The 13,368-nt window shown below is 39.6% G+C and overlaps 1 protein-coding gene across 1 annotated transcript in view; it reads left to right on the top strand.

Moving 5' to 3' along the window:
• The window catches only part of PHEX (phosphate regulating endopeptidase X-linked), a 110,703-nt gene that overhangs the window by 43,607 nt on the left and 53,728 nt on the right, over positions 1-13,368 (top strand). The window contains exons 11-13 of the mRNA XM_009665368.2: positions 808-901; positions 6,383-6,511; positions 9,962-10,063. Coding sequence (XP_009663663.2) covers positions 808-901; positions 6,383-6,511; positions 9,962-10,063 — 325 coding nt within the window. The remainder of the gene's footprint in view (positions 1-807; positions 902-6,382; positions 6,512-9,961; positions 10,064-13,368) is intronic.

The following is a 13,368-nucleotide window of genomic DNA, read 5'->3' as shown; positions in this document are numbered from 1 at the left end:
CTTTTACCTCTTAACAGCCACTGCTGAGCATGAAGATAGCTCAGTCTGGGCTACATATATATCATCTAGTCAAGTGCTTCCAGTTTTAAAAAGGGGCATGAGTGTCAGGTCTCCTGGGAAGTTCAAATAAGTTCTTCCTGGCTCTCTCAGCCTCAGTTTGTATGAGGTTCTTGCTACTGAGAATTCCCTTTTTGGTATTTCAGTTATCCATCTGCAAAATACAAGTGGCAATACTTAATATATTAACTCTGTGGCCAGTAAATTTTCTTTTTTAAAAGAAAAAGCAAACTGATATCTTCTAATGAGAAGTGCAAATATGAGATAATGGTAGTGTGTAGTATATATGGGATGGACACTTATTTATTTTGTTTCATGGTTACCATTTTTCTGTCCTACTAATGAGGAAAGATAACATTCACTTTGATTTACAAGAGAAAAATCACTTTTCTTTCCTGTCTCTCCATAGAATTTTTATGCAATTACTATTATGACACACTTGCCACTTACATGGAAAACATCTCCATAAAGCCTACCCTTTGGAAAAAAAAAGCATTCCCCAAAAATGACATACTAGGAGATAGACTCGTCATAAATATCTAGAAGATGGTTATCACTATGCAGTTAACTGGCTGCCATCATACAAATTCTTCCATGTAATAGGGATTTATCAATTTGGTCATCACTCATTGATTTTCAAGGTGAAATTTGTAGCATTCAGTTTGCATGTTTGTAGAGAAATTTCTGTGAGTGCTTTGCAGTGCATCATATGAATTTAGATGTCTGATAAAAATATATCTGATTTAACAGGACCATTGCCAATTATCTGGTGTGGAGGATGGTTTATTCAAGGTTATTTAACCTCAGTAGACGCTTTCAGTATCGGTGGCTTGAATTTTCTCGGGTAAGTTAAATGGTTTTTTACTATTTATGATGGCACTCCTGTCCACACTATCATTTTCCATTATAGCTGCTGTTTTCCATTGCTTATACCTTTCTGAAACATGAAATGTTTTCCATGCTGGATACACGTCTCGAGTAACAGACGGAGGGGAGGGGAAACAGATTTCATCTAAAACAGTTAATCTATACATATTCTTGTGTATAATGCTAAGGAAAAATATGTCTTTTAGAATAGGCTAAAGACTTTTGAGCCCTCCCCTTTAAAAAGCTTAATTTTGTAATGCTATTGAGCCAGAAACTTCAAAGTTGGAAAGTTGTTTAGTTTTGTGCCAGGGCTGTGACCTATGTTATTCTAGCAGAGGGTCAAATGTGCTTGGCCAAAATCTAAGCTTTTGAAAAACAGCTACTTCTACACATGCATGAAAACAGCTCTAGTAAAACAAAACTTTAAGATTGCATCCTCTTTGAGCTTACTCAAACCTCTTTCACACTACAGCTTTACATGAGCTGTAACACAAACATACATGAGACATTTCCACAGAGAGACTGATCAGATGCTTTCCAACTCAGGGCTACAGACACCCCCAAAAAACAAGAAATATAGTTGCTGCCCCAAGCCATGACATCAGAGCTAATTAGATATTAATTAATATCAATTATATTAATTAATACCAATGAATTAATATGTAATATGATCATTATAAATTAATATGGATTGTATTTATATATGAAGCAGACATACATGATGAAAAACCACAGTGATGTTCGTTTTGGGCACTGTGAGGGCTCTTTAAGCAACCTAAGGCTGAAACTGCATCCAAAGGATGCTTTACCTCCTCCTTGTCCGCTGGAAAAGGCAAAAGACTATGCAGACAGCTTGTTGTTGATTTAGAAGGTGAGCTTTTGTTTGTTGTTATGAAAATCAGCAGGACAACCGGAGGCTGTTCTCTCGTCATGGTGCTGCCGGTGATCTGGCGTGGCAGGATGGGTGCTCTGTCCTCCCTGCCCAGGCAAGCAGGCAGCCAATAGAAACACCCATAGTATCTTTCCGGAGTAGCACTGGAATAGTTTTGAGTTGATCAAATACCTAAAAATAAACTCCAGTAGCTTGTTGGAAATTACACAAAAAAGGCTCTCATACTTTTGAAATTGTGTTCAGATCACTCTTGTTAAAGATGTCGTGTTCTTTATGCAAAAATGTGAGAAACTGGCTGTCAGAACCACAGCCGTAAGTGTGTCCCCTCCTAGGATGTTTCTTGTTAGCCAGGTAAAATAGACCATTGACCATCAGCTGGTCTGGGAGAGTAATATTGTTATATTACAGGCAGATAAATCCCTGGAAGACGCCCGTAGGCTTTAGGTATTGTGCTTTTTGATATGCTAACTAGCTGCTGTCATTTCTCTGGGCACTTTCTGCAGAGGCTAAGGGAGAAATGTATTTCAAGCTGATTCTATGCTTATTAACATAATGTCTTCAAGGTTTCATGTAAGTGGTTGTGAAAGCTTGGGAACAGCATAGTAAGGGCAGTGAGTAGGCAGTGCATTCCCATTATTTGCCCTTGGGACCTGGAGCTGGAGAGTTAGTTAGGTGCAGTGAACAGCAATAGCTAATAGTTAATAGCTACAGTTAAGTGCGGTGAACAGCTCAGGGAAACAGATTTCACAGGTCAGCAGAAAGGCAGGACATGAGAAACAGAAGTCCAAGGCAAACTTATTGTTGAGCAGGCTTGTTTAGCTAGACGCTGGAGGACCAAAGCCACATAGGTCCTTTGGCATTATAAAGAGGACCCACTGACCTCTTGCCAGAGAAGTAAAGAAAACATTGAATGGCTAATAAAAAGAATGTCTACAAGATTGAATCACTGACCCTTAAAGTGAAGGATATATCTTATTTGTTCATTCATTACTTCAGTGAGCCTCACATGTCATAAATGTACTATTTTTTTCAACACGTTCTCATTTTCTGTCAGTGCCTTTTACAGCCTAAGTGTAGAAATCTTGTCATCAAGACACTTAAACTATCTGACATTTTGCAAAGAGAGGGGAAAAAGAAATAGCAAAACTTCCAGAAACTTCAGATTGAGAAATAAGACAAACCTACTGATTCTAGAGAAGTTGCCTTGACTGTCAAATCAGCAGCTGCTCTATGTTGGCTATTTGAGTTCTAGCAAATGTGCAGTGGCTCTAGGGGAGATCAGTTAATTGTGTTGTGGAGCTCTGAATTGACTGGGAGGGCTCGAAACCTGCTATTTATAGTCACTATTACTACCTGGAGTACTGCATTTTAGAGTGGACCATTAATATTAGGAGGATGATTTTGAGGGAGTTGTTGTAGTATCAATATCAATAAACCAGTCGCAAGATTTAATCTATTCCTCTCAGCTCTATTTTTATTGGTTGCCCAGCCTATGCTGTATTTCTGTCCTCTTTACAGTCAAACCTCCCTCAAAATAATAATAATTATTATGTTGTAATAATAATATGTCACACTCTAAAAGTCAGCTCTGTCTCCTGACTCTTTCTGTGCCTAATGCATAGTCAGCGCTTTTGGAAGGAATTTCAAGCTCTGATGACTAATGCCATGACTCCTCTTGCTCCCTTGCATCAGAAAAACAGCTCCATTGTGGTTTTGTTTGGACTCAGGAGAGAAATTTTTTTGGTTATGTTTTTTTTGAGTGCTGTGAAATATAAATATAAATATATATGTATATGTATATAGGGATTGGAGGATTTGGAGAAGGAGTTTTTTTCATATTTGGCTCTGTTTAGGAAACTGTTATCTTATTATATGTTGGTTTGCCTAATCTGGTTTTCTTAAAAAACAGTGTTCTTTCTGTCATTGAAAATCTATTAGTGCGCGTACAGTATTAATAAAAGCATTTGTAAATGCAGTTCACTGGTATGAGTCATTGCTTAAGCTTAATTATAGACAATATGATGGAGAAAATCAATCTTTGAGCTACCAAAATATCTGACCTTCAATAGCTGAGGGTTGAGCTAGTCTAGAATTTTCGAGTGAAAACTTTTCCTGCTAGGGAAAAAAAAAACCCAAATTCAAAACCTTTAGTTCTGCCAGAAGCTTAATCTTTGGTTCAAAGGGAGAGAAGACTGAGGAGAGGCTCAGTAACTACTAGATCAGTGCTTAAAAGGCCTATATAATCTATGAGAAGCCAAAATCCTACCTTACCTGACCTGGCCTAGTGTTGACAGTAGTGCCTTTTCACAGAGCAGACCGGTATTAACTTACTGGACTAAGATCTCTCTTATCCTAGGTGGAAAAGCTTAGTAGGAAACTAAGGTTGGTCTCAGGATCTGCCTGAGGAAAAAAAAGCGGAGGACAGGGTAAATTCTAAAGTTAGCACTTAAGTTTGCAGCTTGCTTACGTGGACCCATCTTACATTTTGTGTTGTGTGTATTTTTTTTTAAAGTGAACTCCTAACTCTTATTATGACAACAAAATTGCTGGCTGGATGAGTGGACAGTGGGGATGGACTGAGAACTGGCTGAGTGGCAGAGCTCAGAGGGTTGTGATCTGTGGCATAGAGTCTAGTTGGAGGCTTGTAGCTAGCGGTGTCCCCGGGGGATCAGTCCTGGGTCCAGTCTTGTTCAACTTATTCATCAGTGACCTGGAGGAAGGCACAGAGCGCACCCTCAGCACGTTTGCTGATGATACTAAACTGGGGGGAGTGGCTGACACACCAGAAGGCTGTGCTGCCATTCAGAGGGACCTGGACAGGCTGGAGAGGTGGGCGGAGAGGACCCTCCTGAAGTTCAACAAGGCAAGTGCAGGGTCCTGCCCCTAGGGAGAAATAATCCCAGGCACCAATACAGGCTGGGGGTTGACCTGCTGGAAAGTAGCTCTGCAGAGAAGGACCCGGGAGTCCTGGTGGACAACAAGTTAAACATGAGCCAGCAGTGTGCCCTTGTGGCCAAGAAGGCCAATGGTCTCCTGGGGTGCATTAGGCAGAGTGTTGCCAGCAGGTGGAGGGAGGTGATCCTGCCCCTCTCCTCAGCCCTGGGGAGGCCTCACCTGGAGTACTGTGTCCAGTTCTGGGCTCCCCAGTACACGAGAGACATGGCACTCCTGGAGAGAGTCCAGCAGAGGGCTGTGCAGATGATGAGGGGACTGGAGCATCTCTCCTCTGAAGAAAGGCTGAGAGAGCTGAGCCTGTTTAACCTGGAGAAGAGAAGACGGAGAGGGGATCTCATCAATGTGTACAAGTATGTGAAGGGAAGGTGTCGAGAGGATAGGGCCAGACCTTTCTCCGTGGTGCCCAGGGACAGGACAAGAGGCAACGGGCACAAACTGAACCACAGGCAGTTCCATCTGAACATGCGGAAAAACTTCTTTCCTGTGAGGGTGACAGAGCACTGGCACAGGTCGCCCGGAGAGGCTGTGGAGTCTCCATCCTTGGAGATATTCAAATCCCGCATGGACATGATCCTGGGCAATGTGCTCTAGGTGGCCTTGCTTGAGCAGGGGTGTTGGAGTAGATGATCTCCAGAGGTGCTTTCCAACCTCAACCATTTTGTGATTCTATGAAAATATAAGGTTAACTGGTAAGAGTCCCCAGTAACAACATTCTTCTCATCAAAAATGAAAACCAAAGAAGCAACATGCTTAAGCTCTGTTTTAACATGTTCATTTGTGCGTTGACCATTCTTGATGATTTTTCTTTTGAAGCTCATATATGGTAGTGCAGGGATAACATCAGAACCTGGAAGTGTCTATTTAACTGACATTCCTTTACAATGTAGGTAGTAAAATATACAAGCTTTTCTAGAAGTATCTTTCTGCCAGAGCATGGAGGGAGATTCTCTGGGGAGAAACATGTATTCAGTGATCTTGATGATTCAAACTTGTCTTCTCCTGAAAATATTCTATCTGAGAAGGTACTGAAAGCACCTACTTACTTAACACAGGATATGGTAGCAGTAACTAGACTTGGCAAAATGGTAAAAAGGTGTTGTCACCTACCTCCCAACGTTTAGATATGATTAAATAGCACAGATAAGTTCAGCACAGCTTTATAGAAGGTGTTTCATGAGGACTGCCTTAATTTTCATGAGACTTATCTCCCTAGGCTTCTCTTCTTGTCAATGGAGAAACAGAAGCTTTTCCAGGAGACATCTTGGTGCAGGGATTGTCTAGAGAAGTCAGTATGTCTACACTGATCACAGAGAGACTACCGAGATTAGTCTAAAGTTAGCACTTGTGAATGTCTTCCTATAAGTCTCTAAATCTAGTCTCCCTAACTCATTATTGTTTTATTGTTTCTAAAAAGTTTGAATTTTTATAACTCTGGGGTCTTAAAGATTTGTCTAAGCAGCTGATGAAAATAGAAATAACAATTGAGTACCATTGCTGTTGTTTCTTTTTGGTAGCTATCTGACAAATATGCTTTAGACTACACTGTTTACATACACAGACGTGCTCTCCTTAAACAATATGATGTGACTTGTTACATGCCCCTGCCAACAGGTAATCCATGGAACCACAACTTTACTGCCTCAGTGGGATAAGTGTGTGGACCTTGTTGAAGGTGCGCTCCCTTATGTTGTAGGCAAGATGTTCGTGAATGCCCATTTTCAAGAAGACAAGAAAGAAATGGTGAGTCCTCCTAGCCAAGGGGAAAACTGAATAGATATGAAGAAATGTCACCTTTCTATCCATCTGGGCACAGCTCATTCTGTCCTCAGGGGGTCTTCCAGACAAATATGCAGCCAAACCAAAACTGGGTTGAATTTTCACCACAAATTTGCATGCATAATGACAAATAATGGCGATCAGACAGTGCAGGAACAGAGCTAAGGGTATTCACGAGAAAAGGTTTAGTATAACTAGTGTAATGTAGTGTCGTAGAGTTTTGTGGACTTAGTGTGTTTACTGAGTAAGTAGATTGTGGTCGATATTTCTCGCTTCAGGCCCTACCCTCTTAAAGCTGACTATATTGCACACGTAGTCAAAACAAGAAAACTGTAACTGATGTCTGTCTCAAATTAAAGGAAGCTTAGAGCCGTATACTGAGCATATATATTTCTGACTCAGGACTTTTTCACTCAGCAGTGAAGGAACGTATTCTTCCACACTGCTGAGTCCAGAGTTTAGCTTTTAATGAGACATTCATCCTCACTGTAGTACTTCAGACATTGCTATATTATCACTTCCCTTAATAATGTTTTCAAATGATTAATTATCCTTCACAATCAGTTATGACTTATTTCCAGTTCATATTTTTCTCATAGGATTTTTCAATATCTGCTTTTCCAGCTATTGATTTCCCAACAGTAATCAGTTTAAAATTAACTAATATAGGTATTGAACTTATTTCTTAGTGTAGGAGAGGCACAAACATTTAGGAAACATGAGAAAAAGCATCCTGCATTGGAGGAGAGAGCTCTGTGAGAGTCCTGCACAGCCCTAGCTCACTAGCTTGAGTTTGTCTGACTAGTTTGACCATTTCCTCAGTCTTATCTAGAGATAGTTGTTGATGACTATCAAAAGCAGGACTCCCTGTTAGATAGACCAACACGCTGATTTGATTTGGCAAAGTCTTTATGCTGTGTTTCCCTCTCAGGTTTGCATTTCTTTTGTTAAATTCCTTGAACTGGAATTTCCTCTCTGAGATCCAGCTTTTCAGTTTCTCGATTCTTCATAGCATTTGTAATGTGCTATTTGCCAATTCATTTGCAAAGAAATTTCTGGGATATTAAATAGTATGACCTCTGTGCAGGATGAAGTAGAGAGAGAAGGACTGTAAGAAATGCACCCTTTATTGAGGGACAAACATTTTTTTCGTGTGTATATATTTGAGGGAATAGTAAGGGAAGCAGAGAGAAGTAGAGAATGATTTTCTGTTGAAATGAGGCCTAATTCAGATATTTCTTAGGCTGCAAATTCCTTTCAGACCAAATCTTTGAAAAGCTATGGAGTCTGAATTCACAGAGGCATCCATAGCGAGCAATAGGTATAAAATTTATAATACAGATTACAAAATTGGGACTTATAGTGAACTGTCCGTGGAGATAAAAATTAGATGCAGGTGAAATTTGTTGCAATCCTTTCAGAAGTGTGTTTTTCAAATTAATCATTTTTGGGATTATCATTTTTGTTTCACTCATTTTCAGTTCTATTTCTCTTTCTTAAACACTTAAGAAAGCACTTGAAAAAAAAGCTCCTATTTGTACCGATTTTTTTTATTGCCTCATGGAATGTAGCTGTCTATAATAAGCAAATCTGAGTTACGGTTAGTGAGTGGGATTTTTTTTTCCCCTCAGGTTTTGTCACTAATGTTTCAGACCTTGGCTACTTCTCTCTTCCTTTTTATCAAGAAAGACATTATTTGTGTCTAAATATAGCCCTGTTTCTAACCCACAGTGCCTGCAGTGTTTCTTACAGCTACGCCTGAGCAGTTCCCATAATAACTTTGATAGCAGGAATAGGTTTCTCCTCCAGCCCCCTGCAGCTACAGCTGGTGCATAAAGCCTAAGTGTACACTAGGGCCCAGCTGCAGAGCTTGAGTTTGAACTTGTAACCTCCAAATAGAGGGAGTTCACCTCATTAGTGCACTAAGTTAATTGAGTCAGTGCTCTGTCATCAATATTTTTAAGTTGTCCTATTCCCCGGGATGCAGTTTACTGTGAATGTTGAGTGTTTAGTCATATTTAATGCTAGACCTGTTCCAATTGTCCCACATTATCTCTAAAAATAGGAAAACGTTTTTTGAAAAAGGTAGCAGAAATGAATAATCAAAGGAGCTTTTCTGTGTTTTGTCTGGCTGCACCACAAATAAAGAACAGTTCCAGATTAAAACATGCATACAGATTAAAACACACATGAATGACAATTTAGTTGAAGGTAGCATTACTTTCCAGGCCTTAGTCCCCACCTTTCATGACATCTCAGAGCTACCAGATCTACAGATTAAAATTATATAGTCTTGGTACTTGATATTTCATTATTTTTTTAAATGTTACATAACTGATAAAACAAAGATCCAGTAAATCTTTGCAAAATGATTATCTATCATGTCATGTGGTATCTCAGCTCTGGTTCTGTCTGTGAGAAAGAACTTCAGCAACTGCTAGATCCTCCTGAGCTGCTTCCCTCTCACAGTATTTGTAGTGGTTATCTGGGTCATGAATTGGTAAAAAAAAAAAATTGTCATCTATTGGTAAAAATAGAAGCAACTGACTCCATATAGCTTTGATCTGTGCCACCAGACAGATGCGTAGGCCTGAGGACATTTCTGCTCTTTACATCAGTGTGATGATTCTCTTAGCCATGGGATTTATTCTCTATCTTTTTTTTTTTTTCGCTCTTGACATGCTTGTGGTTTAGTAAAAAAATAACAAAAAAATAGCAAAAAGGTTGGGAGTTTTCCTGTCTTTGCATGGATGCAAATTATCACTGTTGGTTCAAGAGCCCAAAAGCAGCCAAGGCTGCTGAGTATTCTGAGCTGTGGCCTCCATCCCTTCAATAAATAAATTATAGGAATACTTCACAAATAGAGCTTACTGAGTGAGTATTTGAATGCTGTTTTGTATTTATATCATGATACTGTCAGCCTAAATTCAGTTCTCTTTGGCAATATTAATGAGTGTCTCAGAATGACGTGAGCCAAAGAAGGCTACAGATGCTCCCTCTACAGAAAAGGTGTTTCCTGTGTAAATACCTTGCAGCTGGCTCCTTCTTCTGTATGGGCTAGTGATCTAGAAGTAAAGCGTCAAAACTCTCCCCAGATAACTGATTCTGTCAGTATTTTTTATGATAGCAAGAAAGACATTCTCACAATTGTGACATAAAAGGATCAGCAACGAATAGGTTGTGTGGTACAACTGAAAGAAAAGAAAATGAAGAGAAACTTGTCTTGACAAGAAGTGCCTGAGAACTGGAGAAAGAAAAGAAACCAGCCTTCAAGAAGGAAGAGAACTTAGTGTCGGATGTGGAGACTTTCATGGTCTTACTGTATTTATCATTCCTTCATGCACTGAAACTTTTCTTATAATCATCCTGCCACAACTTAATTTACTGGGGAGAGGATTCCTGTATGTTTTGCAGATGGAGGAGTTGACTGAAGGAATTCGCTGGGCTTTTATCGATATGTTGGAAAAGGAAAATGACTGGATGGACTCTGAAACAAAAAGGAAAGCTTATGAAAAGGTAATGAATACAAATGGTGGGTAAAATCTTATCACAATGAAGACAGTGGAAATTGTGATTGGCTTGAATGAGAACAGAATGTCATGGACCACATTTGCAGTTTGAAATATTTATCCATTGTTTTATTTGTGAAGGGACAGTTGCCTCTTCTGTTTTGCTAGAACCTAAGCAATCTGAGCTTCTGCTTCTGCCTGAAGATATTTTTGTTACTTGTTCTTCCTCCCTTTCCTCCATCTTTCCCAGTAAGGCACTGCCTGACGTAGACTGTGAGCTCATTTCTGATTTGCTGGTGCGGTGCCTTCCTTAGTAAGGTGTTTTGGGTGTCAGGTGCGCCACCAGTCTACAAAATAAAAGTGTCTAACACATCTGTGAAATGTGAAAGTTCAGGGTGTTTGGTGCAGAGATGAAGGCTCCACCCTAAAAGAGGACGTAGGTAGAGTCCATGTCTGGTACCTTTGCTGGTGTCACCATGGGAAGCCCACCTTGAAAGCCACCTTCCTGGAGGGAGGTGACCATCCTAACTGAACAGCCATGTCTTGATAGAGTGATGCCAGTTATGAAGTGTTACAGTTAAGGATGGCATTACTTGTCCTGATAGCTTTCAGATGGAGTGACAATGAAATGCAGGGATAAAGATAAAGACAGGAGGAACTCAAAGCTCCCAAACACTTTTCAGTCTTTTCCCACCTTTACGTCGTGTGATACATGGAAAGGGAGCTCATCCAAATGCAGAGCTGTGCCCCCCGAGCAGCAGTCTGGAGAGGCGTGAACACAGAAGAGTGAAGGGAAATGCATAGGACTGTTTTTGCATTTGTTGAGGCAATGGGATGTCACTGAATTAGGAAATACTCTCTCTGAACAAAGTGGTATGCCAGTGCAGCTGAACCGTTCCTGTTTGCTGTGTTTGAATAAAAATAGCAGTGTTTTGATTAAAAAAAAAGACTTCAAAGCTTTTTTGGTAATTCTGAAGAAAAAGTTGTTGAGACGTTTTATTATTGGAAAGTTTTAAATTCTGTATATAACCTGTTTACATTTTATGCAGTGGTGCCCTTCACAGAAATGCAAATTAAATAGAGCTGGGTGAATGGACCACTAAGCTCTAAAGCAGGCGAAGGATAGTAAGATGCAGTTTTTCTTGCTAAGCTCATGGCAAATGGACTGCAGTTATTATTTCTTACTGGCTGAGCTGCTTGTTTGTTTCCTAAAATAAACCATTAGAAATACAATGATCTTTATTTTAGGTATCTGACAAATGAGATGTAGACTAAGAGAAGGATGATTTGGTGTTTATTTCCTTAATAACAAAATACCTGTAAAGGTATATACGAGTCAGGTGATGTTTTTCTAGCAAACAATGTGCTCAGCCATCTTGTTCAAGCTCTGATATCTGTCTGCCAGCAGAGAAGCAATGCAAGCATTTCCAGAGTTTAATAGACTCCCTAAAAGGCTCTCCCTTTCCCATCTTAGAGAAAGTGGTGACCAGAAGGCAAGTTAGATCTTTTGTGGGTGGAGGTACCTATCTTCCTCTGCTGATTTGTTTAGGAAGCTTATGGTATTCCACTCCCAGTTTAGGCATCTCAGTTAAGTTTCTGAAGTTAATGGGGTGAATCTGGGCCGAATAGTGCATGACAAACTAGATTCAAGCTGTACAATAAAAATACTGCTACATGCCATAGTGCTATGAATGCCAAATAGTTTAAATCCATTCTCACTGATTTGAACAACAATTTTCTAGTTTTCCAAAATAGAAACAGGATTAGGCTTATAAGACACAAACGAGTGTTACATAATGACTTAGAAAATGCAGTAACAATTATGCAGCAACAGAGCATTCTTGCAGAATACTTCTTATTAGAGAGAAATAGTATCTGCACATGCTGGCATAGCTCATGCCTTATGTTAGAGGCAAGAAGGTATGCTTGATATATGCCATAAAATATTAGAGTGAAAGTAAGAAATCAAGGCTACGCTTTAACTGACATATGGTACAAACTTTTTAAAATAATTATCAGTGCTTGTTTCATTGTGCTTTTTTACCTCACGATCAAAATTACTCCATGGAACAGTAATTTATTTTCAACTAATGCTTTGGGTACTCTGGGCACCAATGACAAAAGGATTCAGGTACTTTGTGAGAATAGGTTGGCTTCCTTCCCCAAAAGATACAGTGGAAGCAAGGCACATCATTGGCTAGGTGTATTTAGGAGTAGAGATTGTAAGTTTACATTCAGACTCATGGAAATTGCTACTTTACTGCAAGGAAACAATCTAGAGAAGCATTATGGTAGATTTCCAGACTTGGGCTTAAAGTTTTTGTTTATTAAATACTATTTATTGCTAGTATTGGATTTATGCTGGGACATTTGGAGGGATATGTCTTTAATTCAACAAATAGATTTATTACATATATTGGTCAGATAATTCACAGGGGAAATCTAATATTTATCACACAACAGAACCTTCAAAATCTGTTACTCTATTCCACTTTAATCTCATAAGCTCATCTCACTATAATAATGCCACTCCTTTAATACTTACACTTTAACAGAACAGCATCGACAACAGAAATTTTGGAGTGGGGATTAGGGCCACGTACTTTATTATTACTAGTTAAGTAAAGAAAGTGAATTGTTGGGTAAAGAACGGTTGGGTTTTTTATTATGTTTTCATCAGTAGCTGTGAAAGGTCCTTGTCAAAGGAGGCTAGATCTCCTTCCCAGTTTATGGGTGAGAAACTGAAGCAGAAAACAGCCTGGAGTGGCTGGGCCTAACATCAGAGCTGCGGCCAGAAATACCGTCCAGGTTTTCTAAACAGCAGATTGCTCTATCCATTCAGGCGCATTGTCTTATAACAGTGTAGGGTTGAGCTGCTGCCTGAAGTATTACAGCGGAACCGTATGTTGCATGGGAACGACTGAGATTCATATGTTTAGCTTTTCCTCTATATTTTTAATCTTACTGCTTTCTTGAGTTTGCAGAATGCTCTGAAAAGCAAGGAACTGTGGAAATAGTGTTCTTTTGTTTACTGGTCCTGCTTCATGTGATCAGTTTATTTTGTCATTAGCCCTTTCTTTAACTTAGGGCACGTTTGGGTCATAAGCAAATTTTTTACCCATTTCCTGAAAGAGGAATAAGATCATTGCAGGATCTGGATGTCTGGACTGTGAGCATGGAAAACCTTCCTAGTGAAATAACTCATCTCAGACGTCTCTTCTGTTCTTCAGGGTAATGGTAGCTCTCCCTTTAGATGACAACACAGTACGGCAAATGACTGGATAGGCTTTAAGGAGAATAACTGCAAATCCT

This window comes from Struthio camelus, chromosome 1, assembly GCF_040807025.1.
Source record: "Struthio camelus isolate bStrCam1 chromosome 1, bStrCam1.hap1, whole genome shotgun sequence".
Lineage (NCBI taxonomy): Eukaryota > Metazoa > Chordata > Aves > Struthioniformes > Struthionidae > Struthio > Struthio camelus.
The sequence above is the reverse complement of the archived record's forward strand: the minus strand, read 5'-3'. Positions and strand labels throughout refer to the sequence as shown.